At 41.0% G+C, this 27,856-nt stretch overlaps 1 protein-coding gene across 1 annotated transcript; it reads right to left on the minus strand.

Annotated features, from left to right (window-relative positions):
- Positions 1 to 27,558, minus strand: sypl2a (synaptophysin-like 2a). The gene is made up of 6 exons (XM_089010387.1): positions 27,370 to 27,558; positions 27,080 to 27,154; positions 14,414 to 14,535; positions 11,663 to 11,861; positions 7,980 to 8,150; positions 1 to 4,128 (listed from the first exon to the last, which is right to left on the minus strand). Exons 1-6 carry the CDS (start codon positions 27,382 to 27,384, stop codon positions 4,000 to 4,002), a joined length of 711 nt encoding a protein of 236 aa, XP_088866513.1. The 5' UTR covers positions 27,385 to 27,558; the 3' UTR covers positions 1 to 3,999.
- Positions 27,559 to 27,856: the final 298 nt, after the last annotated feature.

A 27,856-nucleotide genomic window follows, 5' to 3' on the forward strand; every position in this document is an offset into this window, starting at 1 on the left:
TGGAAAAACAGCAGGATAAACCTTTTATGGCACTTGTTAGTCACTCAAGCAAACAGATTTCCAGTAGCAAAACATTATGAATACCAAATGCACTGTGTCCCTGATCCACTGCTGAAAAGGATGCTTTGATCCTCTCCTTTTTCATCTAGAATTTAATGTCACAAAGAGGGTACAGCAAGCGCTGAAGAATGGATTGGATGTACCTTTATTTGTCTCACAGTGGAGAAATTCACATTTTACAGCAGCAAAGTTATGAAAGGAAGAGGAAAGGAAGAAGTAGAAAAACAATGAATGACTGTCTGTGTTGTCATCCATCCATCCATTTTCCGTAGCGCTTCTTCCTCATTAGGGTCGCGGGGGTTGCTGGAGCCTATCTCAGCTGTCTTCGGGCACGAGGCGGGGGACACCCTGAATTGGTTGCCAGCCAATCGCAGGGCACACAAAGACATACAACAGTCACTCTCACACTCACACCTAGGGACAATTTGGAGTGGTCAATCTGCCTGCCATGCATGTTTTTGGAGTGTGGGAGGAAACCGGAGGACCCGGAGAAAACCCACGCGGGTCCGGGGAGAACATGCAAACACCACACAGGGAGGCCGGACCGGGACGCGAACCGGCGACCTCTGCACTGTGAAGCCACTGTGCTAACCACTTGACTGCCGGGCGGCTTTTGTTGTCATATTATTTATTTATAATAATAATAATAATACATTTCATTCATAAGCGCCTTTCAAAACTCTGAAGGTCACTTTACAGTGATGTTTTTTTCTGTGGGTGAACAGCGGCAGCCTCACGCACCAGCGTTCAGTCAACCCGGAAGTAACTCAAACAGATCGAAAGCTAGCTAGCTAGCGAATAGATGGCTAATAGCTAGCTAATAGATAGCAATTAGCCAGTGAATATGTCGCTAATAGCTCACGAATATATAGCTAATAGCTATTATTACTTGAGACTTTAGTTTTTCTTTTGTTTTTTTGACTTAAAGATGGCGTCGCCGAATTGGCTGCCTTTCCAGCAGCTCCTGTATTTTGTTTGTCTACTTCTTTTTCTTTCCTTACCTCTTCCTTTCATAACTTTGCTTCTGTGAAATGTCAATTTATCCACTGCCAGACAAATAAAGGTACATCCAATCCAATCATTAGCTATCTAGCTAGCTAATAAGCTAGCCAGCTAGCTTTCTCTCTATTTGAGTGACGTCCGGGTTGCTGTGAAATATCAATTTCTCCATGGCGAGACAAATAAAGGTACATCCAATCCAATTCAAAGTACAGTAATAAAGATAAGCTGCGCATTGACATCTTTCCATAATGGGAAGGTGGAAATACAAACAGAAACCCATGTGATGGCAAATATGAGTGTTTTTTACATTCAAATGAGGTTATTAATAAACGTTATGGGAAAAGACAAATCTTAACATTGTTGAATAGATTGAATATCACTATTCCACTGCCGTCGTGTAAACATGGAGACAAGTAGGACAAGCTGAAAAAACTCTTGAGTAGACTTTGGCAAAGTAGTGTCTGCAATTAACAGTGACATGACAAAAAAACAAAAAAAAATGCTGAAATAGCAGCACAAGTAGCTCTCAGTAATTCAGATGTGTCTTTCTTTTCACTAAAACTTAAGGGACAACCGACACCTCCGGACACGTTGCGTCCATAATTTGTAAAATGGCTTCAAATGACTTCTACTGAGCGCATTTGACAAAGATTCCAGCGCATATAGCTATATTTGACCTTTTAAAACTCTTCTTGTTTTCGAGTTGATGACGATGCTGACGTCACGTCATGTCTGGAACGCCCTGACTGAGAAAGCGACACACAATGCATTTTAGGTACTTTGTGTCATCTGAAAACACCGTGTTCATCGCAAAATTAGAAGAAAAACTACATAAATAACGTGATGGAGGTGTAAGTAAGTAAGGCAGGGGTGTCAAAGTCATTTTTGGCCGCGGGCCACATTGTAGTTCTGGTTTCCTCTCGAGGGCCGTTATGAATTTGGGGAACCCATTAGAATGTTTAAATCCCTTCAAATCTTACATATAGAGCACACAGCAAATTAATGAATAACTCGTTTTCAAATCTGAAGTCAAGAATAATGACTTTTATTGTTGTTGACATCCAAAAATATGACATTTTGGCTCAGATTTTAGCAATCATCATGGAATTTAACAAGTTTGATTTGCTTTCGCGGGCCGAAAAAAAATGATGTGGCGGGCCGGATTTGGCCCGCGGGCCTTGACTTTGACACCTGTGAAGTACTGTGTAAAGAGAAGGTGTAAGTTGACACAGATTCCCAGCGGACAAATCAGCCCATTTCCAATGGACCAGAGCAGTATAGCTGGCTATCTAGCTAGCTATTTTCTGTCTATTCGCTGTATGGCTAGCTAGCTAGCTATCTATTAACTTGCTATTAGCGAGATAGCTAGCTTTCTATCTATTTGAGTTGAGTGAATGCTGGCGCGTGTGGCCGCCGCTGCTCACCCACAGAAAAAAACGTATCCTCTGACTGTAAAGTGAGCTTGAGTTTTGAAAGGCGCTTAGAAATGAAATGTATTGTTATTATTATTATAGCGCCAGCCTGACAATGTGTACAAAGGTGCTTCCAGTGGTGAAAGAGAGCAATCGTCATAATAGTGGAGCAAACCTATCGGACAAACATTCAGCTGCTGGAACCATATTTCAGATGCTATAAAACGTTTTTCTGATGTCAGTTAGGAAACAAAAAAGTGGTGTCGGTTGTCCTTTAAGTTTTATTGGATGTGTTTTTATTAAGATGTTTTAGATGAGAAAATATAATATACTTCAAGTTTTAGATTTGCTTTAATGTTGCATAATGATTACAAATCAAACCAAAATGTGACATTGTGTTCAATTTTAATCATTAAAAAGTATCATTCTATATATTTTAATGAATACACTGATCAAATGTTTTTTTGTTTTTCAAAAAATGCCTACTTCCTTAGGCTTGAGCTCATCTGAGATGGACTGATGCAAAGTGGTCTGATAAGTTCATATTTCAAATTAGTTTGGGCAGTGGCAGACCGTTAAGGCCTGCAAAGCCTTCTCTGCCGGCCTAAAAAAGATTTCAATTACGGACTGATGTTAATTAAATTTTGTCCAGGAATTCTTATCATGAAATATTGTATTGAGTGTATTGAGTTTTAGGACTACATAAACATTCAATGCAGTGTAAGAAACCTAATACAGGTAACATCCGACGTTCCGACCAAACGGTCGCAAGTCGAGATGGTCGCAAGTCAAAATCCATTCAAGATGTTGAATAGAGACTCTTGAGGCTAAATGACTGGCAACCTTCCCCCCTGTGGTGCCATCAACACGGTCGATTGCTGTGCGAGAGTGAGAGGCTGGCTGGCCAAAATTGTTGGACGCGTTGCCGGCCTGCTAGTGTGCCAGGCGTAGAATTCAAATTTTTAAAATAGGGTCTGGAGGTCGTGGTCGTATATATGGGTGGTTGTAAATCGAACTGGTCGTAAGTCGGATGCTACCTGTATTTTGTCCATGAATTCTTATTATGAAATGATTCCAAATTGTCTTTCAGCATACTTTCATTACTTTTTTGTTCTTAAGCATTTCACCGATCAAATTTCAGCCGTCAATTATTATTACCAGGCTGCATGTTGTTTTGTCAACGAATGAAAAAAAACATCTTAAAGTTGATCTCATAACGCAAATTAAGATTTTTTTTAACCTACAAAAAAATTCTTACATTTAAACTTTAATTTTATTTGGTTTAAAGAAAACAATCAAGGCACTCTGGCAGCAAATGGGCCCCCTGCCGTTTCATAAATACCACATTTTAAATGGCACGTTTTATGATGGGTGCACTCAGTAGTGTTGAAAAGCTGTCATAAAAATAAAAAAAACAATAAAAAAAAAGTTTAAAGTCAAGCGAGAGTAATCAGCAAACTAAAACTCAACGGAAACTGTGAGGATTTGCCTTTGTTGAGTGGAAGGAGTGAGCCGGCCTGGAACTTTAAGGCCCAGGGGTGCCACCTCCTTCCTCCATGGTGGCGGCTGGGCTGGGATCTTGATGGAACGAAGTCTCCTTGTAAATGAACCAGCAGTTGCCAGCCCAAAGGATCATGTTCAAAAAGCCAAAAATCTGGCAAAAGTCCGGAGAAGAGAGTAGAATTTAGATACGGAATCACAAGTGTTCTATGTTTGATGGATGACCATAAAAAAACAAAATGTCTGTGTAAGCTCTCAGTCGTACAGGAATGGTCCATCGATGAAAAGGTTTCTTCAGCCGTCATCTGTACTTATTTGAAGGGGTCGGACGTTTCGCTTCTTATCCTAGAAGCTTTGTCAGCAAACAAGTCTTACTGGTAGTTTCGACCATATATATACAGTAAAGTCTCGTTATATCGATATTCAAGGGAGTCCGAAAAAATATCGATATAACCGGGACTATCGACTCCTTTATAGCAGAGCCTGTTCACCCAATAGCAGTGTCTGAAATAATGTTTGCCTGGACGCCCAGGGCGTGCAAATTTTACGTTGGGCGTACAACTTACAAAACGTTCAACGTTTTTCAAATCAAACGTTTGCTTTTTCAATACAGTGATCCCTCGTGATTCGTGCATCGCAGATTTTTTTGGAGGGGGGAAAACTTTTTTTTACAAATGTACAAAGAAACCACTGCAAACAAAGCAGAATAAAATCAAACACACTGGCTTTGAACAGCTCATGGATGTCACGGTTTGTGAGGTGGTGATGGTTGTGGATCCCAAATAAGCAGGTAGGAGGGAGCAGCAGGTTGTATTTGACAAATTGTTTTAGATTTTGTTCTTGCTGACTTTATTTTAATATGAAGTCTTCCGAACAGAAAAGTACAAAGTATCAAAGAAAACCACAAATAAAAATCTGCCAAGATGAAACAAACCTGACAGGGTGAAGCAAACACATACAATGACCCGACACGGAATGGTCGTGCCGGAAGTCCTTTTAACTGCCACTGATAGGAACGAGCAACACCTGTGCAGCTGCAGGCGGGATCCGACAGCGCCACCCGTTGGTCGCCAACCAGATCGTGACAGTGGAGCATTCTGCTTCTAGAAATCGGGTCATGTTGGTTTATAAAAAATCTTCTTGCTAAAAAAAAAGAAAGTGCCAACAATGACCGAAAGTGCCAACAACTACCGAAAGACTCCTTCAGTAGAAAAAGACCCGACAGCAAAATATTGTTGTACAACACCGTTCTTTAAACTATTAAAAGAGAGGTTTTATTTTTTGTGTCATTCTGCACTATGTACAGTTTTGAATTGTAAAAAAAAATAAAAAACACATTTGTGACTACATTGTACTTCGCAGATTTCACCTATCACAGGCTATATTTGGAACGTATCTCCCGCGATAAACAAGGGTTCACTGTAAAGCAAACGGTTGAACGAAGACTTCGAAATCTGAATACATTATTCCGATTTCAAAATCTTCATTGAAACGTTTTATTTATTGAATAAAGCAAATGTTTGATTTGAAAAAAAAAATAAAATACATTTCTTGAAGAAGTTGTCGGGTACATCTGTACCTAAAAGCTAGCAACCACTCATTTGACGACGAGGTTAAAATCTTAGCGAAAGAACGTAGATGGTTTGAAAGGGGGGTAAAAGAAGCGATTCTTATAAAACAACAAAATCCTTCATTAAACCGTTCTGGTGGGGTGAGGTTCAATTTGGATCGTTCATACAATAGCCTGCTTAGGCAAAACAGGTTAGGCAACATTAGTAATGCTGATGAGGTGATACCGGAGGGAGTGGGGCAAATAGGCCAGTCAGACACCTGTTGCTTTCTGACTTGTAAGATCTTACGAAACTGAGGCATCACATTATCATTCATCATGTTGATGATTCTCATAGCCTTTTCTGGATGGAACTGAATGGCCTGCTTCTGCTTGTCCTCTTGAAGGCAAATCAAATCCTGTGTTGAGGACCTCATTATGGTCAGCAACAAGCTCCTCAATGTCATCTGCATCAACTTCGAGTCCCGTAGGTGCTGGCAGAGCAACAAAAGGCGCGAGTCCGATGATTCCACGGACGCGGAATAAAACGTGACAAAAGAAGGCGGGCGGGGCGATCCGTCCAGCATATTCGCGATCCCGGAAAGCACCAAACTTGCGCCATCGCTGCTAACAATCACCTCGGCAAAGCAAACTCTTGAACTTGCCAGGACAAGACACAGCTAGGCGCGAGGCGTCGTAATCATGTCACTAGTGAGGTGAAAGCGACTCGTTGAAATGTCCCAGTATCGGTGATGAGGGGATCAACACGCAACCCCACGCACAGTCGCGATCCCGGAAAGCACCAAACTTGCGTGAACGCGGCTAACAATCACCTCAGGCAAAGCAAACTGTTGGGCTTGCCAGCACAAGCGTCGTAATCATGTCACTGGCGAGGTGACAGTGACTCATTGAAATGAAATTGAACTGTCTTCTTCGGCTGGCGGAGGTCGCGAGCGGCGGCCCCACCCCAGCTGTCAACTTGCACGTGACAATTTCGGTGTCATTAGTCACGTGAAAGCATCAACTAAATAACGCCTTTGTGTAAAGCTTTTAGGCGAAGGATGGTAGCAATGGTGAACGGTACCGGGCTCTTTATTTGTAGAATGGTTGTAGAAAGTTACTCTCAGGGAAGTGACACACAGCGTGAAAGATGTGTCAGGCTGAGATGTGCGCATGACAGCCGCAGTGTGCACATGTGACGCCACAAACGCAAACCTCGTTCGTGTTTCTCAATGATCTCCTTCTCCTCGATGGTGATTATTAGGGGATCATCTTGCATTCATTTCCTAATAGTAAAATTATCTATAAATTATCTATAAAATTATCTATATAATATATGCGCACCAAATCCAGCAGACATTTAAACAGCTTCTTCCCCCAAGCCATTAACTCTTTGAACTCTTTCAACAGTAGCCAAAATGGAACTGTATAGTGCCACTTAGCAGTTTTTTTGACGACGATACTAGTGCAGCGTGTTCTACCGGAAACAAATTCCTTGTGTGTTCTACATACTTGGCAATAAAGATGATTCTGATCTGCAAAAAGCTCATCGGAGGCGATCGACGTGTGAATTCAGAGAGAGGGGGTGTGGAAAGGTGCGCCGGCTCGAGCGCTGTTCGGTCGTGTGCTTCCGCCGAAGATCACTCCGCCAGATGCGAAGAGCACTCCGCCAGCCGTGGTGGGTGTATCGCAAAAAGTAGTGCGTATTTCAAGGTTTAATTTTCATAAATTTGAGGTTCATAAACCGAAAAGTTCATAAGGTAAGGTGTTCGTAAGCTGAGGTCTCACTGTATTTTTTCGCAAATTAATTTCTTGTAGCAGCACAATCACTTTGAGGTCCCTTGGTATACAAAAACGAATATGACATTACCCGAAACGGTGTACTAATATCACACCACACTCAGCTTCTTCAAGAAGAAAAAAATAAAAATAGATTTCAAATCAAACGTTTGCTTTATTCAATAAATCAAACGTTTGAACGTAGATTTCAAAATCGAAATAAATTATTCAGATTTCGACATCTTCGTTCAGTTTGGAAATTTTGGAATTTCGGTTCATTAGGCAATTTGCATACTCGTGACGGCAGCCAATCAGAAGCCTGCTTCGTGCTTCGGACTTTCCCGAGCGTTATACGGATGTGCATTTGTATATCATTTTCCAAAGTAGATGCACAGAACCTCAGCCCCAGAAGAAAGATTCAAAAGAAGCTAACAACATTTATGACGCTAAACAGGGTCGGATATATCGATAGTCCCGGTTATATCTATATTTTTTCGGACTCGCTGAAGAAAGCTTTTCATCAATGACTGAAACTGTGTCTTAGTCAAGTTCAAAAGCTTGAGTAAATGAGCATGATATTCCTGTTAAGTTTCCTTCATGGGAGACAATGATACTTTTTGGGGGGAGGTGTTCCAAACTTGTCAAGGACAGACCTGTTAACGCCTAACTTGACTCACCACAGAGGCATTTAAGCGTCCCATGGAGGGAAAGTCTCCCGCGTGACAATGTGCACAATTCTCCACCAAGTGCTCCGGGTTTGTGGCCCATTTCACGTCCGTCAGACCTTTGCCCCAGGCCGAAGATGACACCAGCCACAGGAAGGCGAAGGCGGCCGTCACCAACAGATCCTTCAAGAAAGCAAACGCAAACATTGCTTGCATGCTTAGTATTATTATTATTACTATATTATTTTATTTATTTTTTATTACAATTATTTTTATTATTATAATTATAGAAGTATATTATATTATTATAATTATATTATATAATTATAATTATAATTATAATTATGCCATGCATGTTTTTGGAGGGTGGGGGACAAGCGGAGGACCCGGAGAGAGCCCACGCGGGTCCGGGGAGAGCATGCAGGCGACCTCTGCACTGTGAAGCCGGTGTGCTGACCACTCGACTACCGGGCCGCCCCATTATATTATATTATTACTATCAAACCTCTGAAGATGGAAGTCACTGATTCGCTGTGGCGACCCCTCGAACGGAAAACCCGAAAGGAAAAGATTATTATTATACAGTAAAGTCTCGTTATATCGATATCGGTTATATTGATAGTACCGCTTATTACGATACTATTTTCATTTCCCTTGCACATTTCTAGTCTTTTTATGTATAATTAGTACCGTTTAGTACGATACCCGGTTATTATGATAATCCGGTTATTACGGTGCTCCTTTTCATCCCCCGCCGGCCATTTTTGTTGTTTATATCGATATATCCGTCGTGCCATTGGTCAACTTGGTCACGTGTCTTGTTACGTGAGCCGCCATCGGTCGCGCCATTGGTCGACTTCGTCACATGAGCCGCCATCGGTCGCGCTATTGGTCGACTTGGCCGTGTGACTTTGTCACGTGACACGCCATCGGTCGCGCCATTGGTCAACTTGGTCACGTGTCTTGGTTACGTGTCACGCCATCAGTCGCGCCATTGGTCGACTTGGTCAGGTGACTTGGTTACATGCCCAGCACCCGTGTAGCGGAGCCATTTTCATTTTCAGACGCTAGATAGTGTGTAGCAGACGAGATTGAAGTGTTTGTGTTAAAAGGTAAAAATGGGAAGCAGAAGAAGATTGATGACTTTTTTAAATTGTATGCATAATACAGTAAGATGTAAGCGTTGCAGTTTCCCTGTTGTGTTATGTACATGCCCACTGTACTGTATATGAATGCAATCGTTTTTTGCAACAATGTTTCTTGTTTTGTCTGCTGAAGCGCGATGATTTTGAAAATTATTAACATTCCATACTGTGTATTAAAGGACAGCCGATGTCACTTTTTATTCAAATGCAAATAAAAATGACTTCACGCCAAGACGTCTTGCATTGCTTGTGAATCCAAACAATGGCTTCAGATTCGGATAATATGCTTTCTTGTTACACATCCAGTTATGAATATGTTTCAAATACACTGTAGTTCTGAAGATTAAAGCATACATGTTTACAATCATTAAAGAATTATATGTGCCATTTTGAGGCAACATTGGGGGAACATCTCTCACCCCAAAAAAAAAGGGAGCTAATGGCCAGCTCCGTTTCTTATATGGCGCTTGGCTGCCCTCTTTTGGCGGCTTTTGTTTAATGCAGTTCGGCGCAGGATCGGATATATCGATAGTCCCGGTTATCAGAATCAGAATCAGAATACCTTTATTCGTCCCGCAATGGGGAAATTTGCAGTCCACAGCAGCAATTGAAGAGGGATGGGGTTGGGGTGGGAGTGAAAGGATAGAAAACAAGATATTCTAAGCATTTAGTATTATATCGATATTTTTTCGGACTCCCTTGAATATCGATATAACGAGACTTTACTGTATTTAGATAGTGACACTAGCTATCTAGCTAAAGATGGAGGACACTGATTTGCTGTGGCGATCCCTTGAAGGGAAAAGCCGAAAGGAAAAGAAGAAGAAGCTAGCTAGAGAGCTATCTATTAGCAATATAGCTAGCTAGCTGTTTGAGTCAGGAAACACATTAGGTATCTAGTTATCTACCTATCAGCTAGCTAGCTTTCTATCTGAGTTACTTCCGGGTTGGGTGAACGTTGGCGCCTTTGGCTGCCGCTGCTCACCCGCAGAAAAAAAAAAATCTTATCACGTGACTGTAAAGTGACCTTGAAAGTTTTGAAAGGCGCTACTAAATGAAATAAGATTATTATTATTATTCAGTGTATTAGCTAACTAGCTATCTAGCGAGCTATATGTTGGCTATATATTAGCTATCTACTAGCTGGCTAACTAACTTTCTATCTGTGTATTTTAGTGAAATTCAGTGTATTAACTAACTATCTCGCCAGCTATATCGCTATCTGGGTGGCAAGCTATCTAGCTAGCTATCTATTAGCTATCTACTAGCTGGCTAGCTAGCTTTCTGTTTACTTCCAGGTTGAGTGAACGCTGGCGCGTGTGGCTGTCGCTGCTCACCCACAGAAAAAAAACTTATCCTGTGACTGTAAAGTGACCTTGAGAGTTTTGAAAGGCGCTTCTGAATGAAATTGATTATTATTATCACAAAAGTAAATAAAAAGAATTGATTATACAGTACAATTTATTTCTTTAATTATAATACAATAGCACATTTATTATACATTAAATAAGGTCTATTTTGTGTCGTTTTAAGGCTTATTTAGTAGAAAATTATGTTTTAAGGGGACCTGGGAATGGATTATTCTCATTTTAATGGTTTCTCATGGGAAATAAATGTTTGGAAGACAAACTTTTCACCTTACACGCACTTTCTGGGAACCAAATAAGTTCGTAAGTAGAGGTATCACTGGATCTAATATCATTCTATTGGAAGCCATGTCTATGTGTATGGTCTGTACTTTCCACCGACAGAAATGACTCAATTATTTGGCCTCTGACTGGATAAAATCAATCAAGTAGTGATGGGAATTCCGGCTCTTTTCAGAGAGCCGGTTCTTTTGGCTTGGCTCACTAAAAAGATCCAGTTCTTTTGGCTCCCAAATGGCTCCTCAGTTTTCGTTGTTGTTTAAACTAATTAACTCCCAAAAATCATGTACAATTATGTGAAAAACAGATTACTCATGTAAACAAAATACACTATATCAAATATTTTTATTTATATGGCTTGATTTATATGTGCACAGAGTTAGTGGATGTTAAGTTTCACTTTCCCTGTGGTGACTTTTTTGACCCATTCTTGGACTCCAACACGTTCGTCATATATGATTCTGGAATGATTCTTTGAGCAAGTATTTTCAAAATCAGAATGAGAAAGCCCTTTCATGTTTCATGTGCTCCTCACAGTTTGCTTCTGTTTCTCTAACCACTCCTCGTTCTCCTCACTGCTGCGTGTGTCTGTAATTATCCGATCCCGGCTCTACCACGGACCTTGACCAATCATGTTCGGCTTTAAGCAAAGACTGGGAGCGGGGAATACAGGAAAAAAAGTTGGCTCTCATTTCCGGCTCCTTGTTAAGAGCCAGCTCTTTGTTCACTTTAGAGAACCGGCTCGTTCGCGAACAACACATCACTACTCTCAAGCGGCTCGCTATCTTTCGCATTTGCATCAGTACCTGTGAAGGTTTCTACTATGGGACGGTCTGTGAATTTTATACATTGACTTTTAAATCATGATGAATATGAAGACTAGGAATATGGAAAAAGTACTCACGATGAAGGGACCACGAGTGTTTTGCCGATAGACATGCTGGTAGCCCAAGTAGAGAATCAGCGTGGCGATGCAGTAGAGAAAACCAAACACACCCACACACACAAAAAACTCTGCAGAGGAGGAAAAGTCTCCCTGGAGGTAGGTGTGATTTGAAGTACTCCCATCACACGAAGGCACCTCGTAGAAATATGCCGACAACCTAAATGAAATCGGAAAAAAAGACAAACAAGACTTTGCAGTCAGCATGGTGAGACTCTGAGGCCGTGATTCACCATCGGAATTTGAAAATGAAACATTCTCACCTAGTTTGCTTGTTAGTCCAGGAGAGCAAGATAGAGAAATACAATTGACATTTTTTTCAATTGCAGGCTTGCACAAATATGCAACAAAATGGGATACGGCCAACATGTTAATTATAATCATAATAATAATCCTAATACTAATAATACCAATACTACCATTAATAATAATAATAATAATAATAATAATAATAATACCATTAATAATAATAATAATAATACCAATAATACCATTAATAATAATAACAATCATCATCATCATCATCATCATGATCAGACGGCGCCGCGAGAGTGGCTGCCTTTCCAGCAGTGTTTTGCTTTTCTACTTTCATTTCTTAAATAACTTTGCTGCTATGAAATGTACTTTTCTCCACTGCGAGACTAATAAAGGCAAATCCAATCCAATCCTCAAACTCATAATACTGATACTACTACTACTACTACTACTACTAATAAAAATAATAATACTGATTGATAATAATAATAATAATAATAATACATTTCATTTATAAGAATCTTTCAAAACTCTCAAGGTCTCCTTACAGTCAGAGGATGAGTTTTTGTTCTGTGGGTGAGCAGCGGCAGCCACACGCGCCAGCGTTCACTCAACTCAAATAGATAGAAAGCTAGCTAACTAGCTAATAGCTAGTTAATTACTAGCTAGCTAGCTAGAAAGCTAATAGATAGCTAGATAGATAGAAAGATAGATAGCCAATAGCTAGATCGCTAGATAGCGAATAGATAGCTAGCTAGATAGCCACCTAGTTAATAGCTAGCTAGCTAGCTACATAGCTAGCTACCCAATAGATAGCTAGCTAGATAGCTAATAGATAGCTAGCCAGCTAGTTAGTTAAATAGCTAATAGACAGAAAATAATTGTTTATTATGTGTATCAGGGGTCTCAAACTCCGGTCCTAGAGGGCCGCAATCCTACATGTTTTCAAAGTCTCCCTGTTGCAACACACCTGTTGCAAAACAGCCTCAGGTGCGTTGCAACAGGGAGACTTGGAAAACATGGACCGCGGCCCTCGAGGACAGAGTTTGAGACCCCTGATGTATATTATATTACATGTTGTATATTATATTATGTTGTATATTATTAATGTTTATTATGTTTGTTAAAGTCATTCTAAGGGCCTTGCATGTTGGGTGCGAGAGGACAGAAATTTCATCTGTGCTGTATGTCATGCATATTAGCATATTTGACAATAAAGCTGACTTTGACTTTGAAATAGCTAGCGAGCTAGATTTGTACAATGATGTCTGAGAGTTTTAGTCATGTTCTAATGCTCCATATTGCAACCATCCGCCATGTTGGATGATAATAATACATTTCATTTCTAAGCGCCTTTCAAAACTCTCAAGGTCACTTTACAGTCAGAGGATACGTTTTTTTTTCTGTGGGTGAGCGGCGGCGGCCACACGTGCCAGCGTTCACTCAACTCAAATAGATAGAAAGCTAGCTATCTAGCTAATAGCTAGTAAATTGCTAGCCAATAGCTAGCTAGCTAGATAGCTAATAGTTAGGTAGCTACTATTAACTAGCTAAATAGCCAGCTAGTTAATAGATAGCTAGCTAGCCAGCTAATATATAGCTAGCTACATAGAAAGCTAGCTAGCCAATAGATAGCTAGCTAGATAGATAGTTAGGTAGCTACTAGCTAGCTAGCTAGCTAGATAGTTAAATAGCTAAAAGACAGAAAATAGCTAGCTAGCTAGATTGTACAATGATGTCATTTAGAGTTTTACTCATGTTCGAACGCTCCATATTGCAACCATCGCCATGTTGGATGATAATACATTACATTTCTAAGCGCCTTTCAAAACCCTCAAGGTCACTTTAACACGCAACAACAACCATCTGGTGCCCATGTAGACAAACATCATCAGACTCACATCCATAGACTATTTTGTGTCCATGATCGAGGAGAACACAAGTATTATCTATTAGCTAGCTAATCTTGCTGTCTAGTTGGCTATCTAGCTCGTTGGCTACCTTGCTACATATCTATTTGATATATACTGTATTTGCTGACGAGCTATCTAGCTGGCTACCTAACAAGCTATCTATTTGCTATCTATATGCTATATATTAGCTATCTAGCTAGATAGCTATCTATTAGTTATCTATTAACCAGCTAGCTAACTTTCTATCTATTTGAGTTATTCCAGGTTGAGTGAACGCTGGCACATGTGGCTGCCGCTACTCACCCACAGAAACACTGATCGTGTGACTGTAAAGTGACCTTGAGAGTTTTGTAGGGCGCTTAGAAATCAAATGTATTATTATAATGACAAAAACCGTGGCACTGCAGTGGACACCCTTTGGCACATGGTCTGCCAGTCAAAGAGTTCATGCCGATTCTAAATTCACCCGAACAACACAAATGCTTTCATGCATGTGTATGCAGTACCTAAATACATGTAACTTTTTTTAGAGTTGTATTTCTACCTGAATGGGTATCCAAACACCGGCTTGACGTCCACTGGCTGTGCAGTTTCCGAACATTTGACAGTGAAGTGAGATGTCCCGGAGTAACCTCCAGTCGTGGCAAAGGCAAAAATGGTAAAAACCTGACAGGGAAAGAAGGAAAGAACAAAGAGATATTGTCAGACATACATCTGAGACAGCAGTTTAATATCCAGAAGCAAATACAGTGATCCCTTGGCTTACAAACTTAAAGGACAACCGACGTCTCCGGACAAGTTGTGTCCATAATTTGTAAAATGGCTGAGTGTTATTTGACAATGGCTGAGTGTTATTTGACAAAGATTCCACCGCATATAGCTATATTTTACGTTTTAAGACTCGCTCTGAATATAAACAAAGTCTTGTTTTTGAGTTGGTGACGAGTCCGAACGTGACGTCATGAAAGGACCGCCCCCTGACCGTAAAAAAGCCGCATTGTAGCGTCCTTCCATCACATCAATGTATTTTGCTGTACAAGTTTGATCTGAGAACCGTGTTGCACCCAAAAGCCGCCAGAAGAGGGAGTCCAAGCTCCATATAAGGAATTTATCAGCCTGTGGAAGCGGAGGTGGCCACTGCATGTCGCCATTTTGTGCCTCTTTTCTGATGATCCATTGTTGCCCCAATGTTGCCTCAAAATGGCATGGAATAAATTCTTTAATCGATTCCAAACATTGATGGTTGCCTCTTCAGAACGATATGAATCATATTCATAACTGGATGAGTAACAAGAAAGCATCTTCTCCAAATCTGAACTCTCTGAAGCCATTGTTTTGATTCTGGAGCAAGGCAGTTTGTGAAGGAGTATCCTGGCGTGATGTCACGAACAAAGGGGCAGGACTTTCTGGATTTCCCCTGTTTGTAGCTCATTTTGTGGCAGTTTTGGGACACTTTAAGTCATTTTTATTGGTGTTTTGCATTTGACTAAAAATATCAGCCTGCGTGTTTTGGGTATTTTAGATACTATCAAACGTTTTTCTGCTGTCAGTTAAAAAACAAAAAAGTGACGTCGGTTGTCCTTTAATTGGTCCCCAGACAGCGTGTGTAAGGTGAAATGTGTCTATCCAAAACATTAATTTCCCATCGGACACCATTAAAATGAGAATAATCCGTTCCCAGGTCCCTATAAAACAATGTTCTACTTTCTAAGTTTCTAAGCCTTAAAACTACGCAAAATATACCTTATTTTACGTATAATAAATGTGCTATGGTAGTGTAATTAAATAAATAAATTGTACAGTATAATAAAGTCGTTTTATTTACCTTAGTGATAGTCGATGGCTTGATGGAATGGAGTGGCGATCTTGAGGAATGATTCCTTGTAAGCTTTGGCAGCTTTATCGTCGGAACTGGCTGCCTCACCATGACAAATGACACTATGAATCCCTGTACGACGCTGAAAGTTCTCGAACCATCCGTGGCTAGCCCGAAATCATCAATGGATGACAAACTTCCAGGTTTTACCTAGTTTTACCTAGTTCCTCATCAATTGTGTTCTGTTTAGCTGGTTGATAGCTTTTTGCATCAAGTGTACAGATGGCTTGTGCGGGTTATTTGTGGAGCCTGACTGATGGGATATTTTAACCTTGCAGTCTACACTCTGCCTTTGAACTATCAATAAAGTTGAAACGAGCCCAAATTTCACTGTTTTCCATCCATTTTATCACTCTCTGTCATCTGCCTATCTATTTTTATTTGCAGCTGTGTTTCTGTACCACCCCTCACTTCAGCGTTCTCGACTAATCACGTGCAGCTTTAATCTATTTTTATTTGCAGCTGTTTCTGTAACCCCCCCCCCCACCACCACCACTGCGTTCTTGACCAATAACGTGCTGTTTTAATCAAAGACTTGGGGCGGGGAATAGAGGGCGAAAAATAGTCGGCTGCCATTTCCTTGTTAGAATGGGCTCGTTCGCGAACGACACATCACTCATTGTGGCGTTCCGTGTGCATCCGGAAAATAGTATGTATGCCAAGATTACATTCTCGCGAATTTAACGTTTGTAAACCAAAACGCTCGTTAGCCAAGGCGTTCGTAAGCCAAGGTATCACAGCAGTCAGTAATTAAGTCGAACATCACAACGTGAATGGCTAGATTAACTCATTCGCAAATTTATTCGGGAATTGCAAATATGACATCATCCTGTCACACACGGTCAGCATGGTTCCTCAAGTGTTTTCACGGCTGTTAACATTCAACTCTTTTTGCGTGACCTCTTCTCAGATAACAAATGCCTTTTGTCAGAGACTCAAGCTTTATCTTCAACTACGCTGACAAAGCAAAGACATGAGCAGGAAGAAAGGAAAGCGATTCACTTCCTCTTACGGTGATCATGAACTGACTTGGCAAAAAGATGAAGGTAGCCTACAAGTCTGCTAGCTATAATGAACAAATACCTTGTGTTTTTCATCCATTTGTTTTTTTTTTTTGTGCCGGATGGGTTGGAAGGCTTATTTCCAATTGGGTGGTAGCAGAGTTGGGACATATCTCAACACACTTCAAGTGACGGGCAGTCAGTTGCAACTCACTGAGGGAGAAATGGACCGAGCAGACTGCACCAAAGTCAGCCGAATGCCATCATAGGATGTGGTTGTTGATCATTCACATGTACATGCCAAAATAGATACAGTGATACCTCAGCTTACGAACTTAATTGGTAACTAGAAAGTGTGCCAGGCGAAATGTTCGTCTTCCAAAAATTTATTTCCCATAAGAAACCATTAAAATGAGAAAAATCCCTTCTCAGGTCCCCATAAAACATACATTTCTACGAAATAAGCCTTAAAACTGCACAAAAGATACCATATTTTATGTATAATAAATGTGATATTGGATTGTAATTAAAGAAATAAACAGTACTATATAATAAAGTGGTTTTATTGACCTTTGTGATGGTCGTTGATGTCGTTGCCTCTTGATATCCGAGTGAAGTTGCCGTGCTTGCTCATCGATAACGCTTGCTAGCTGCTTTTGGTTAATACAAATCAACAGAAGTTTTCCAAACTCTTCTATTGCCTGAGACCGCTGCTTAGGCAACACAGAAACACCCTTAGCCACATGTAGCAATGGTCGACTTATCGTACTGGTACTGGGACGCTATGTCATACAAACGCACACCTCTGTGTTTTTCGATGATCTCTTTCTTTTGCCCGACTGCAATTTTCTTTTGTGTCCTCCTCGGCTTAACACTATCCTGTGGGGTCTTTTTTGATCCCATAATGGCAAAAGTATCCTCGATAACAAACCACGTCTGCACTCAAAGAAAGGGGATGAGGAAAACTAGTCCGCCAGCTACCGTGGCGCCGTGTGGTTTGGTTCATCCAGCGAAAGCTAGTTCGTCAGCCAAGACTATGTTCTCGCGAATTTAATGTTCGTAAGGTGAAAACTTCTTGAGCTAAAGTGAGGTATTGATTCAACGACATTTTTTTTTGTTTCCTAACTGACATCAGAAAAACGTTTTATAGCATCTAAAATACCCAAAACACGCAGGCTGATATTTTTAGTCAAGTGAAAAACACCAATAAAAATGACTTAAAGTGTCCCAAAACTGCCACAAAATAAGCTCGAAACTGGGGAAATCCAGAAAGTCCCGTCCCTTTGTTCGTGACATCACGCCAGGATACTCCTTCACAAACTGCCTTGCTCCAGAATCAAAACAATGATTTCAGAGAGTTCAGATTCGAAGAAGATGCTTTCTTGTTACTCATCCAGTTATGAATATGATTCACATAGTTCTGAAGAGGAAGGCATAAATGTTTGCAATCGATTAAAGAAGTCCTTCCGTATCAATTCGAGTCGTCTGGACTCCAATGCAGCTCCAAGAAAATGCACAAGATGGCGCACTAGCTCCGTTGGAAATGGACTGATTTGTCCGCTGGGAATTTGTGTCAACTAGTATCAAATAATTGTCTTGGTGCAATACACAACGATTCACCATTGCATTATTTATGTTTTCCTTCTAATTTCACCATCAACACGGATCATCACGAAGTTTTCAGACCAAACAAAGTACCCAAAATGCATTGTGTCGCTTTCTCGTTCAGGGGTGTTCCAGACGTGATGTCACTTATGGGATCGTCATCAACTCAAAAACAAGACTTCCTGAATATTCAGCGCGAGACTTAAAACGTAAAATATAGCTATATATGCGTGGAATCTTTGTAAAATACGCTCAGTAGAAGTCATTTGAAGTTTACAAATTATGGACACAAGTTGTCCGAAGGCGTCGGTTGTCCTTTAAGCTTCCATATGTGTGGATTTTCAGGAATGGGTTTCAACTTTCAAGATGATTTCTCGGCTTTCATCTCAACCCTGTTTGAGCCGCTCCACCGAGACTAACGGAACCGCAAATAAACCTGGTGGCAGGGCAGGGATTCCTTGAACGAGTCCAGTGTCAAACCGCACCCTGCCAGAGACTCAAGCATTCCGCACAACCTTTTCTTGAAACCTCAAACTCGGGTGTCAAACTCGCGGCCTGCGGGCCAACCGCGGCCACCGAAATAATATTTTGCGGCCCGCCTTGACATGAAAGATTAATGTTAGTGCGGCCCGCATGATTGATATGAATGAATGAAATGTGGGTGTGGAGCTGAACAAACCGCTGAACAAACCATGGAACACATCTCCATTTTGGAGCTACAGAGGGAATGTAATCACAGATTTGCAGACGTCAAGATGCACAAAGCCACATTTTAAATTTTTGCGGACCCATTCTCTTTTAATGTGCAAGATGCCCCTCCTGTGTTCCAAATGGAGCTCTGTGACCTACAGTGCCACTCTGCACTCAAAGCCAAGTTCAGGGATGTGAATGGAGAAGCAGACAAGCTTGGGCAATGTTTGAGAGAGTTAAACCCCAGCTTCCCTGAACTTTCCCGAATGTTCAAGTGGGAGCGTATACTTATGTGAGCAGCTCTTCTCCACCTTGAAGTACAGGTCCAGACTTACTGATGAGCATCTTCAAGCCCTACTCAGATTCTCCACTGCCTCCTCCCTCAAGCCAAATGTGGCTCGGCTTTGTGAAAAGAAGCGCTGCCAGGTCTCTAGCAGCAAGAAGTAGGCAAGAGAAGCCATGTTTAGGACAGTTCATGTTCAATATTTTATTGATGTTCGGAAAGTTAAAGGTTAAAGAACTGTGAATACAGACATTTGAAACTTTATTAAAATACTTAGTTTCCTGCGCTTTTTTTTTCAGTCGTCTGTATCTGCCTTATGATCATTATACATCAACGAAGAATGGTGCACCGATGTCACGATGCTCGACGCACACTGCAGCCCTGGTTTGGAATCGCTGTCTCTCAACTGCAAGCCATTCTACTCGCCACGTGAGTTCGCTTCCTTTATTCTCGTTGCCGTGTACATCGCGCCACAAGCTAATGCTAACGCGTGTATACAAACGCTAGCGGACCATGTAAACCATCTCGAGCTAAAATATCCAGAATCACCCCTGATCATTTTGGGCGATTTTAATCAAACACGCTTAAACCGTGAACTCCCCAAATATAAGCAGCATATTGACTGTTTCACCAGAGGAGAAAACATTCTAGATCATTGTTTCACAGCACTCAAAGGCGCATACCGGTCTGTTGCACATGCAGCATTGGGTCTTTCTGACCACTATTTAATCCACTTAATTCCCACATACAAAACAGAAACTCAAATGTGTAAAACCGGTAGTCAAGACAGTTAAAACATGGACAGATGAAGCAAAGTTATCGCTACAAGAATGCTTAGACTGCACTGATTGGAGCGTCTTTGAAACTTCAACGGGCACATTGGATGAATACACAGACACTGTAACATCATACATCAGTTTCTGTGAGGACATGTGTGTACCAACAAAGTCCTTCCGCTCATTCAACAACAACAAGCCATGGTTCACTCCCAAACTCAGGCAACTTAGGAAAGAGAAAGTATCCGCATTTAAAAGCGGCGATCGAGCAGTTTACAAACTCGCCCGAAACAGGCTGACGAAGGAAATTAACATCGCAAAGAAAAGTTATGCGGAGAGGCTTAACAAACAGTTCTCCGCTAACGACTCTGCATCGGTGTGGAATGGCCCGAAAGCAATAACAAATTATCGTTTACCATCCCCCCAAGCAGTGTACAACAATGGTATGGCTGATGAGTTAAATATATACTTCTGCCGATTTGAAAAGGACACCCCCATTTCCCTGGTCTGCCCACCATTACCAGAAACTACCGTATCTCCGCCCTCTGCCCTACAGATCCACGAACTGGACGTTAGACGGCTCTTCAAGCAGCAGAAGATCAAGAAAGCTGCAGGACCTGACAGAGTGTCCCCCTCCTGCCTGAGAGTCTGCGCTGACCAGCTGGCTCCGGTCTTCACACAAATCTTCAACAGATCCCTGGAGCAGTGTGAAGTCCCATCCTGCTTCAAACAGTCTACTATCGTCCCAGTTCCAAAGACACCAGCACCCTCGGGATTGAACGACTATAGACCTGTCGCTCTGACGTCTGTGGTCATGAAGTCCTTTGAACGCCTCGTGCTGAACCACCTAAAGAACATCACCGGACCTCTGCTAGATCCTCTTCAGTTTGCCTACCGGGCAAACAGGTCTGTGGAGGATGCAGTCAACATCGGACTGCACCACATCCTCGACCACCTTGACAACGCAGGAACCTACGCAAGGATCCTGTTTGTGGACTACAGCTCTGCGTTCAATACCATCATCCCAGAACTCCTCATCCCCAAACTTCTCCAGCTTGGTGTGTCCCCCACGAACTGCCAGTGGACCCTCAGCTTCCTGACAGGACGGACACAACAGGTCAGACTGGGAAATATATCATCCACAACACGAACCACGAGCACTGGAGCGTCCTCTCTCCATTGCCCTTCTCTCTCTACACAAACGACTGCACCTCAACGCACCCAGCTGTCAAATTCATAAAGTTCGCAGATGACACCACGGTCATCGGTCTCATCAAAGACGGCGACGAGTCTGCGTACCGACAACAAGTGGAGCAGCTGGAGCTCTGGTGCAGCCGTCGCAACCTGGAGCTGAACACGCTCAAGACAGTTGAGATGATCGTGGACTTCAGGAAACATCCATCACCACAGCTACCCCTCACACTATCCAACTGCCTGGTGTCAACCGTTGAGACCTTCAAGTTCCTGGGAATCACAGTCTCCCAGGACATGAAGTGGGAGGTCAACACCAACTCTATCCTGAAAAAGGCCCAACAGAGAATGTACTTCCTGAGGCTGCTAAAGAAGCATGGCCTGCCACAGGAGGTGCTGCAACATTTCTACACGGCTGTCATCGAATCCATCCTGTGTTCTTCCATCACCGTTTGGTTCGGGGCCGCCACAAAAATGGACAAAATCCGACTTCAACGGACAGTTAGGACGGCGGAAAAAATCATTGGCACCGCTCTACCCACTCTCGAGGACTTGCACACTGCAAGAATCCAAACGAGGGCGCGGAAAATCTTACTGGACCCTCCGCACCCTGCCCACCACCTTTTCTAGCTACTCCCCTCAGGCAGGCGCTACCGATCCATGCGCACCAAATCCAGCAGACATTTAAACAGCTTCTTCCCCCAAGCCATTAACTCTTTGAACTCTTCAACAGTAGCCAAAATGGAACTGTATAGTGCCACTTAGCAGTTTTTTTGACGACGATACTAGTGCAGCGTGTTCTACCGGAAACAAATTCCTTGTGTGTCCTACATACTTGGCAATAAAGATGATTCTGATTCTGATAATTATTTTATTTATTTGTTACTGGTTAATTTATTTTTATTCATTTTTCCATTTATTCATTTAATTCATTTTTTGTGTGTTAAAAATAAAGATTTTGAGAACATTTGTAATGTTTTATCTCTGCTTTTCTTGTGAAAATCCTGATGCAGTCCAGCCTCACCCAGACTTTGCCTCCAGCGGCCCCCGGGTAAATTGAGTTTGAGACCCCTGCTTTAACCCAATATGTCATGATCGCAAAAATAGCTAGCCGTACTCCTACCCTGGAAAATTGCTTCTGTCCTAGTAAAAAAGCTGCGGCATACCCGCATACAGTTTCATATAACTCAGTCAGGAATATAATAATAATAATACATTTCATTTCTAAGCGCCTTTCAAAACTCTCAAGGTCACTACAGTCACAGGGTAAGTTTTTTCCGTGGGTGAGCAGCAGCAGCAGCACACGTGCCAGCGTTCACTCAACACGGAAGCAAATCAGATAGCAAGCTACCTAGCGAATAGAGCTATTAGCCAGCGAGTAGGTAGCTATTAGCCAGCAAATAGATAGCTATTAGCGAGCGAATAGCTATTAGCGAGCGAATAGATGGCTATTAGCCAGCGAATAGATAGCTATTAGCTAGCGAATAGATAGCTATTCCCCAGCTAAAATCTATCTATTAGCTAGTGAATAGATAGCTCTTAATACTTGAGACGTGACAATACTAATAATACTAAAGATCGTGTAAACGAAACAAACACGAAACAAACACCAGAAGCCCCCCCAAAAGATACAAATAAAATATAAAAACAAAAAACAAAACGACATGTTCACATTTTGTCTTTCAAGAATATGAAACATATTGCATGTTTTTTTCAGTTTTCCACAACTAATACAGGTAACATACGACTTACGGCTATATATATATATATATATATATATATATATATATATATATATATATATATATATATATATATATATATATATATAGTAAAGTCTCGTTATATCGATATCGGATATATCGATAGTCCCGGTTATATCGATATTTTTTCGGACTCCCTTGAATATCGACATAACGAGACTTTACTGTATATATATATATATATATATATATATATATATATATATATATATATATATATATATATATATATATATATATATATAAAAATCCTCGTCTCACCCACCATGGGTGGTGTCTGTCCCCATTTCAGCTCGGGTCCTCTACCAGAGGCCAGGAATACATATATATATATATATATATATATATATATATATATATATATATATATATATATATATATGTGTGTGTGTGTGTGTGTGTGTGTGTGTGCGTGCGTGTGTTTGTGTGTGTATTAATTTAGGTTTGTTTGATTATTTATTTGCAACCGTTTATGAATGTGATCCTACATTCGTAGCTACAGCTCTCAATTTCATCTGTCCTGCAACAATTTTTTTATCAAGCAACAGTACGATCAATCTTTATTTCCAAATGCAACTCACACAAATTATGTAAATACATATTATTCGGATATCTATTTGATGAGATTGCAGTCAAAAAGCTTATGTTGTGCTCATCCTACCTTGATGTCATTAAAGGGTTAAAAAAAAGTCTGGCTTATATTACTGTTACTGTTGTTTATAATACTAATAATAAGAAGCGAAACGTCCGACACCTTCAATAAAAAGTACAGATGACGGCTGAATAAACCTTTTCATCGATGGACCACTCCTGTACGACTGAGAGCTTACACAGTCACAACTAATAATAATAATACATTTTATTAATTTATTAAGTGCCTTTCAAAACTCTCAAGGACACTTTACAGTAACGGGATAAGAACTTTTTTTTGTGTGTGCGGGCGAGCAGCGGCAGCCATTCGCGCCAGCGTTCACTCTACCCGGAAGTAACACAGCAGGAAAGTTATGAAAGGAAGAGGAAAGGAAAGAAAAAAAAGGACAAAATAAAAATACAGGAGCTGCTGGAAAGGCAGCCACTCTCACAGCGCCATTTTGAAGTGAAAAAACAAACAAACTAAATAACAATATGACAACACAAAGACACAGAGTCATTCATTCTTCAGCACTTGCTGTACCCCCTTTGTGACATGAAGCAGTTCTAGATGAAAGAGGAGAGGATCGAAGCATCGTTTTCAGCAGTGGATCAAGGATGTCATGGTGGAATGTGCATGTCTACTATAAGCTAAATGTTGAAAGCAAATGCCGCTAAACTGACTCTAGCTCTCTCTTGTTCTGTCTATTAGCTATCTAACTAGCTGGCTGGCTATTTTCTGTCTATTAGCTATGTCACTGGCTATCTAGCTAGCTAGCTTTGAAAGTCCTGATTGTTTCTCTACAGCAGGGGTGGGCAAACGTTTTGACTTGCGGGCCGCAATGGGTTCTAAAATTTGACAGAGGGGCCGGGCCAGGAACATTTGGAGGGCGTGTTTGGGCCGGAAATACTAAACCTAAAGAATTAAAGGACAACCGACGCCTCCGAACAAGTTATGTCCATAATTTATAAAATCACTTCAAAAGACTTCGACTGGGCGTATTTTACAAAGATTCCACAGCATATAGCTATAGTTTACGTTTTAAGACTTGCGCTGAATATTCATGAAGTCTTGTTTTCGAGTTGATGACGATCCCCATGTGACGTCACGTTTGGACCGCCCCTGACCGAGAAAGCGACACAATGCATTTTGGGTACTTTGTTTGGTCTGAAAACTTTGTGTTGATCCGTGTTGATGGAAAAATTAGAAGGAAAACACATAATGTGATGGTGAATCGTTGTGTGTTGCACCAAGACTACTATTTGATACTAGTTGACACAAATTTCCAACGGAGCTTGGGTGCCATCTTCTGCATTTTGCGGGTGTTACATTGCTATCATTGGCGGTTCGAATTGACATGGGAGGACTCCTTTAATCAATTGCAAACATTTATGCTTTCCTCTTCAGAACTATTTGAATCATATTCATAACTGGATGAGTACCAAGAAAGCATCTTCTCCGAATCTGAAGCCATTGTTTTGATTCTCGAGCAAGGCAATACGTCCTGGCGTGACGTCACGAACAAGGGGGTGGGACCTTCTGAAACTGGCCATTTCCGGATTCATTTTGAAGTCATTTCTATTGGTGTTTTTTTCCTTTGACTAAAAATATCAGCCTTCGCGTTTTGGGTATTTTAGAAGCTATAAAACGTTTTTCTGATGTCAGTAGGAAACAAAAAAAAATGGTGCCAGTTGTCCTTTAAACGTAGGGTGTACAAACCTCATAGCACAGTAAGAACACTACAACCCAATTTATTAACTCTCTTTCAAATGTGAAAAATATCCCTGATCAATTAATAAATTTGTCTCAAGTAATATGCAATATATGGCATTTACAGACTATTTCGCAGATACTGGGAGGAGGAAATGGAAATAGATTAAAATAATAATAATTATAATATGCACTGTGATTTATCAAGATTGCGTCTTTTTTTAATAAGTTTCAATCGAAGGTGCAAAGTTAAGAAATCAACATTTGTTGAAAAATTGAATCACTTTCAACATTCAAAACATATTATTCCACAACGAAATATTCATGCTCAATAATACCTTAAATTCCGCTAAATCATGGATGGATTGTCCTGACCGCGCGCTCTACAAACTCGCCACGGACGCCCTCGCCTTCACGCGCAAACAGTACATGTGTACCGTCACCAAGCACACAGACATAGGCTACCTGCAGTTGAAATTTGCATACTCGGCACGGCAGCCAATCAGAAGTCTGCTTCTTTCTTCCGGACTTTCACAAGCGTTATAAGGTTGTGCATTTGCATATCATTTTCCAAAATAGATGCACTGAACCTCAGCCCAGAAGATTCAAAAGAAGCTAACAACATGTGTGATGCTAAAAAACGTAAATTTATATCAAACCGTGACTGTAAAGTGTACGTGAGTTATGAAAGGGGCTTGTAGGCTTGTAGCAAGGAATGCAAACATTGCATTGTGCACCATGGTGACAAATGACTACTGCAGCGCAATCTGCCGCCTTGGACATTTACCGTAAATTAAGCAAGGTAACATTTGTGGGAGGTACAGCCTTACTTAATATAAAAAAACGTAATACTTTGTGACGATGGTCTTATCGTGTTTCAAGTTGTGAAAAACGGGGCAGGCAACTTTTCAGAGTTGCCCTTTTGTCTGCTAACTTTTTGTCACGAGTTTCCGACACTGTTTTTAGTATAATTTGGACAAGTTCGGCGGGCCGGATTAAAAAGCCTAATGGGCCGTATGTGGCCCACGGGCCGTAGTTTGCCCATCAATGCTCTACACTGTCGCAAAGACATGAGCGCAGTGCATCAGAAACATTATACGCTTCCATTATTAGCAGATTGGGCATTCCTCAAATGGTTTCCTTTTTTACGACAGAACGCTATCGGATTACTCAGTCTGCTCAATATTATTTGTAGATATTCAGAGTTTGTCTCGCCAAATTTGTCACAGCTCCATGTAAGCACATTCAAAGGCTTTTGTTTCCTTTGTGAAAATCCCTTTCAACATTCAGATTCAGTTTTACCTGTGGTGAAAGTAATGTTTATTTTGTGGCCATGGGAAACTATCTACAAAAAAATAAAAAGAACCACGATGAAACCGTATTAGGGGCTCAGAAAAGGCATCAGGGTGGACCAAAAATAGAAATTGTCTTCATTTCATAATCAAAATCGGATATATAAGACCTCTAACGAGAGTATAACGCAGATACAAGTTCGTGTGCACGTAAAAATGGTGACCAAAGACAATTAAGACTCATTGAACTGAAAGCTGTGTGTAAAACCATGCATGTCAACCTTTTAAAATAGTAACGTTGCGTCAATAGAAACACGCGAACCTTATTTCAAAGTACTTTCACATCCACCACCCAAAATAAATCTTCAAACGAGTAGGTGACGTTTACATACCCATTCCAGCACACGAATAAATCCAAGTGGTTCTTTCAATGGTCCCAAGTCCAGAGAAAATCCAGACACCGTAGTCTGTGGACATTTGACAAATTCGTCATATGACGAAAGGACAAACTTTTTTTTGTGAACGTTACATAGCTCTTAACAAGGAAACAATAACACTTACCTGCCTGCACCTGCGTGTAACTTTGAAGCTAACTGGCGCTGGCCTTGTTAGCCCAAACAATTTAGCAACACGCTACCTTTTGACAGCTGACAACCTGCGGGAAGACGGGAAAATCACCTACCTGAACAGAGTCCATTGAGGCGAGCAACAAGTACAAAAGTTTGAAAGCGTATCTCCACTCGTCAAAATGACAGAACTGATAAAAACACGTTACCACGTTTGCATTAAAGTAATTGCATTTAGCGAAGACTATAAGACGACAGCGAAACGTGCATACGAGCAGATAGATGGCAAACTGAAGCCGATGACAGTTAACATACTACTGGAACATACGTATTTCCGGTCTAGGCATTTCAGAATAAAAAAACTCGTTAGGCTTTTACGCCATTGGATGGACTGACGCCACATTACAGTATATGAATAGTATACAAACGATACCGTTTGTTCGCCATTTGGAGTAGTGAATCCACCAGCGTTGATCTTATGTTGCCATTCACAAATTTCCCCATTGCGGGACTATTGGATTGGATTGGATTTGCCTTTATTAGTCTCGCAGTGGAGAAATTTACATTTCACAGCAGCAAAGTTATGAAAGAAATGAAAGTAGA

Source organism: Hippocampus bargibanti, linkage group LG12 (genome assembly GCF_051943395.1).
Source record: "Hippocampus bargibanti isolate YZ-2025 linkage group LG12, ASM5194339v1, whole genome shotgun sequence".
Classification (NCBI taxonomy): Eukaryota; Metazoa; Chordata; class Actinopteri; order Syngnathiformes; family Syngnathidae; genus Hippocampus; species Hippocampus bargibanti.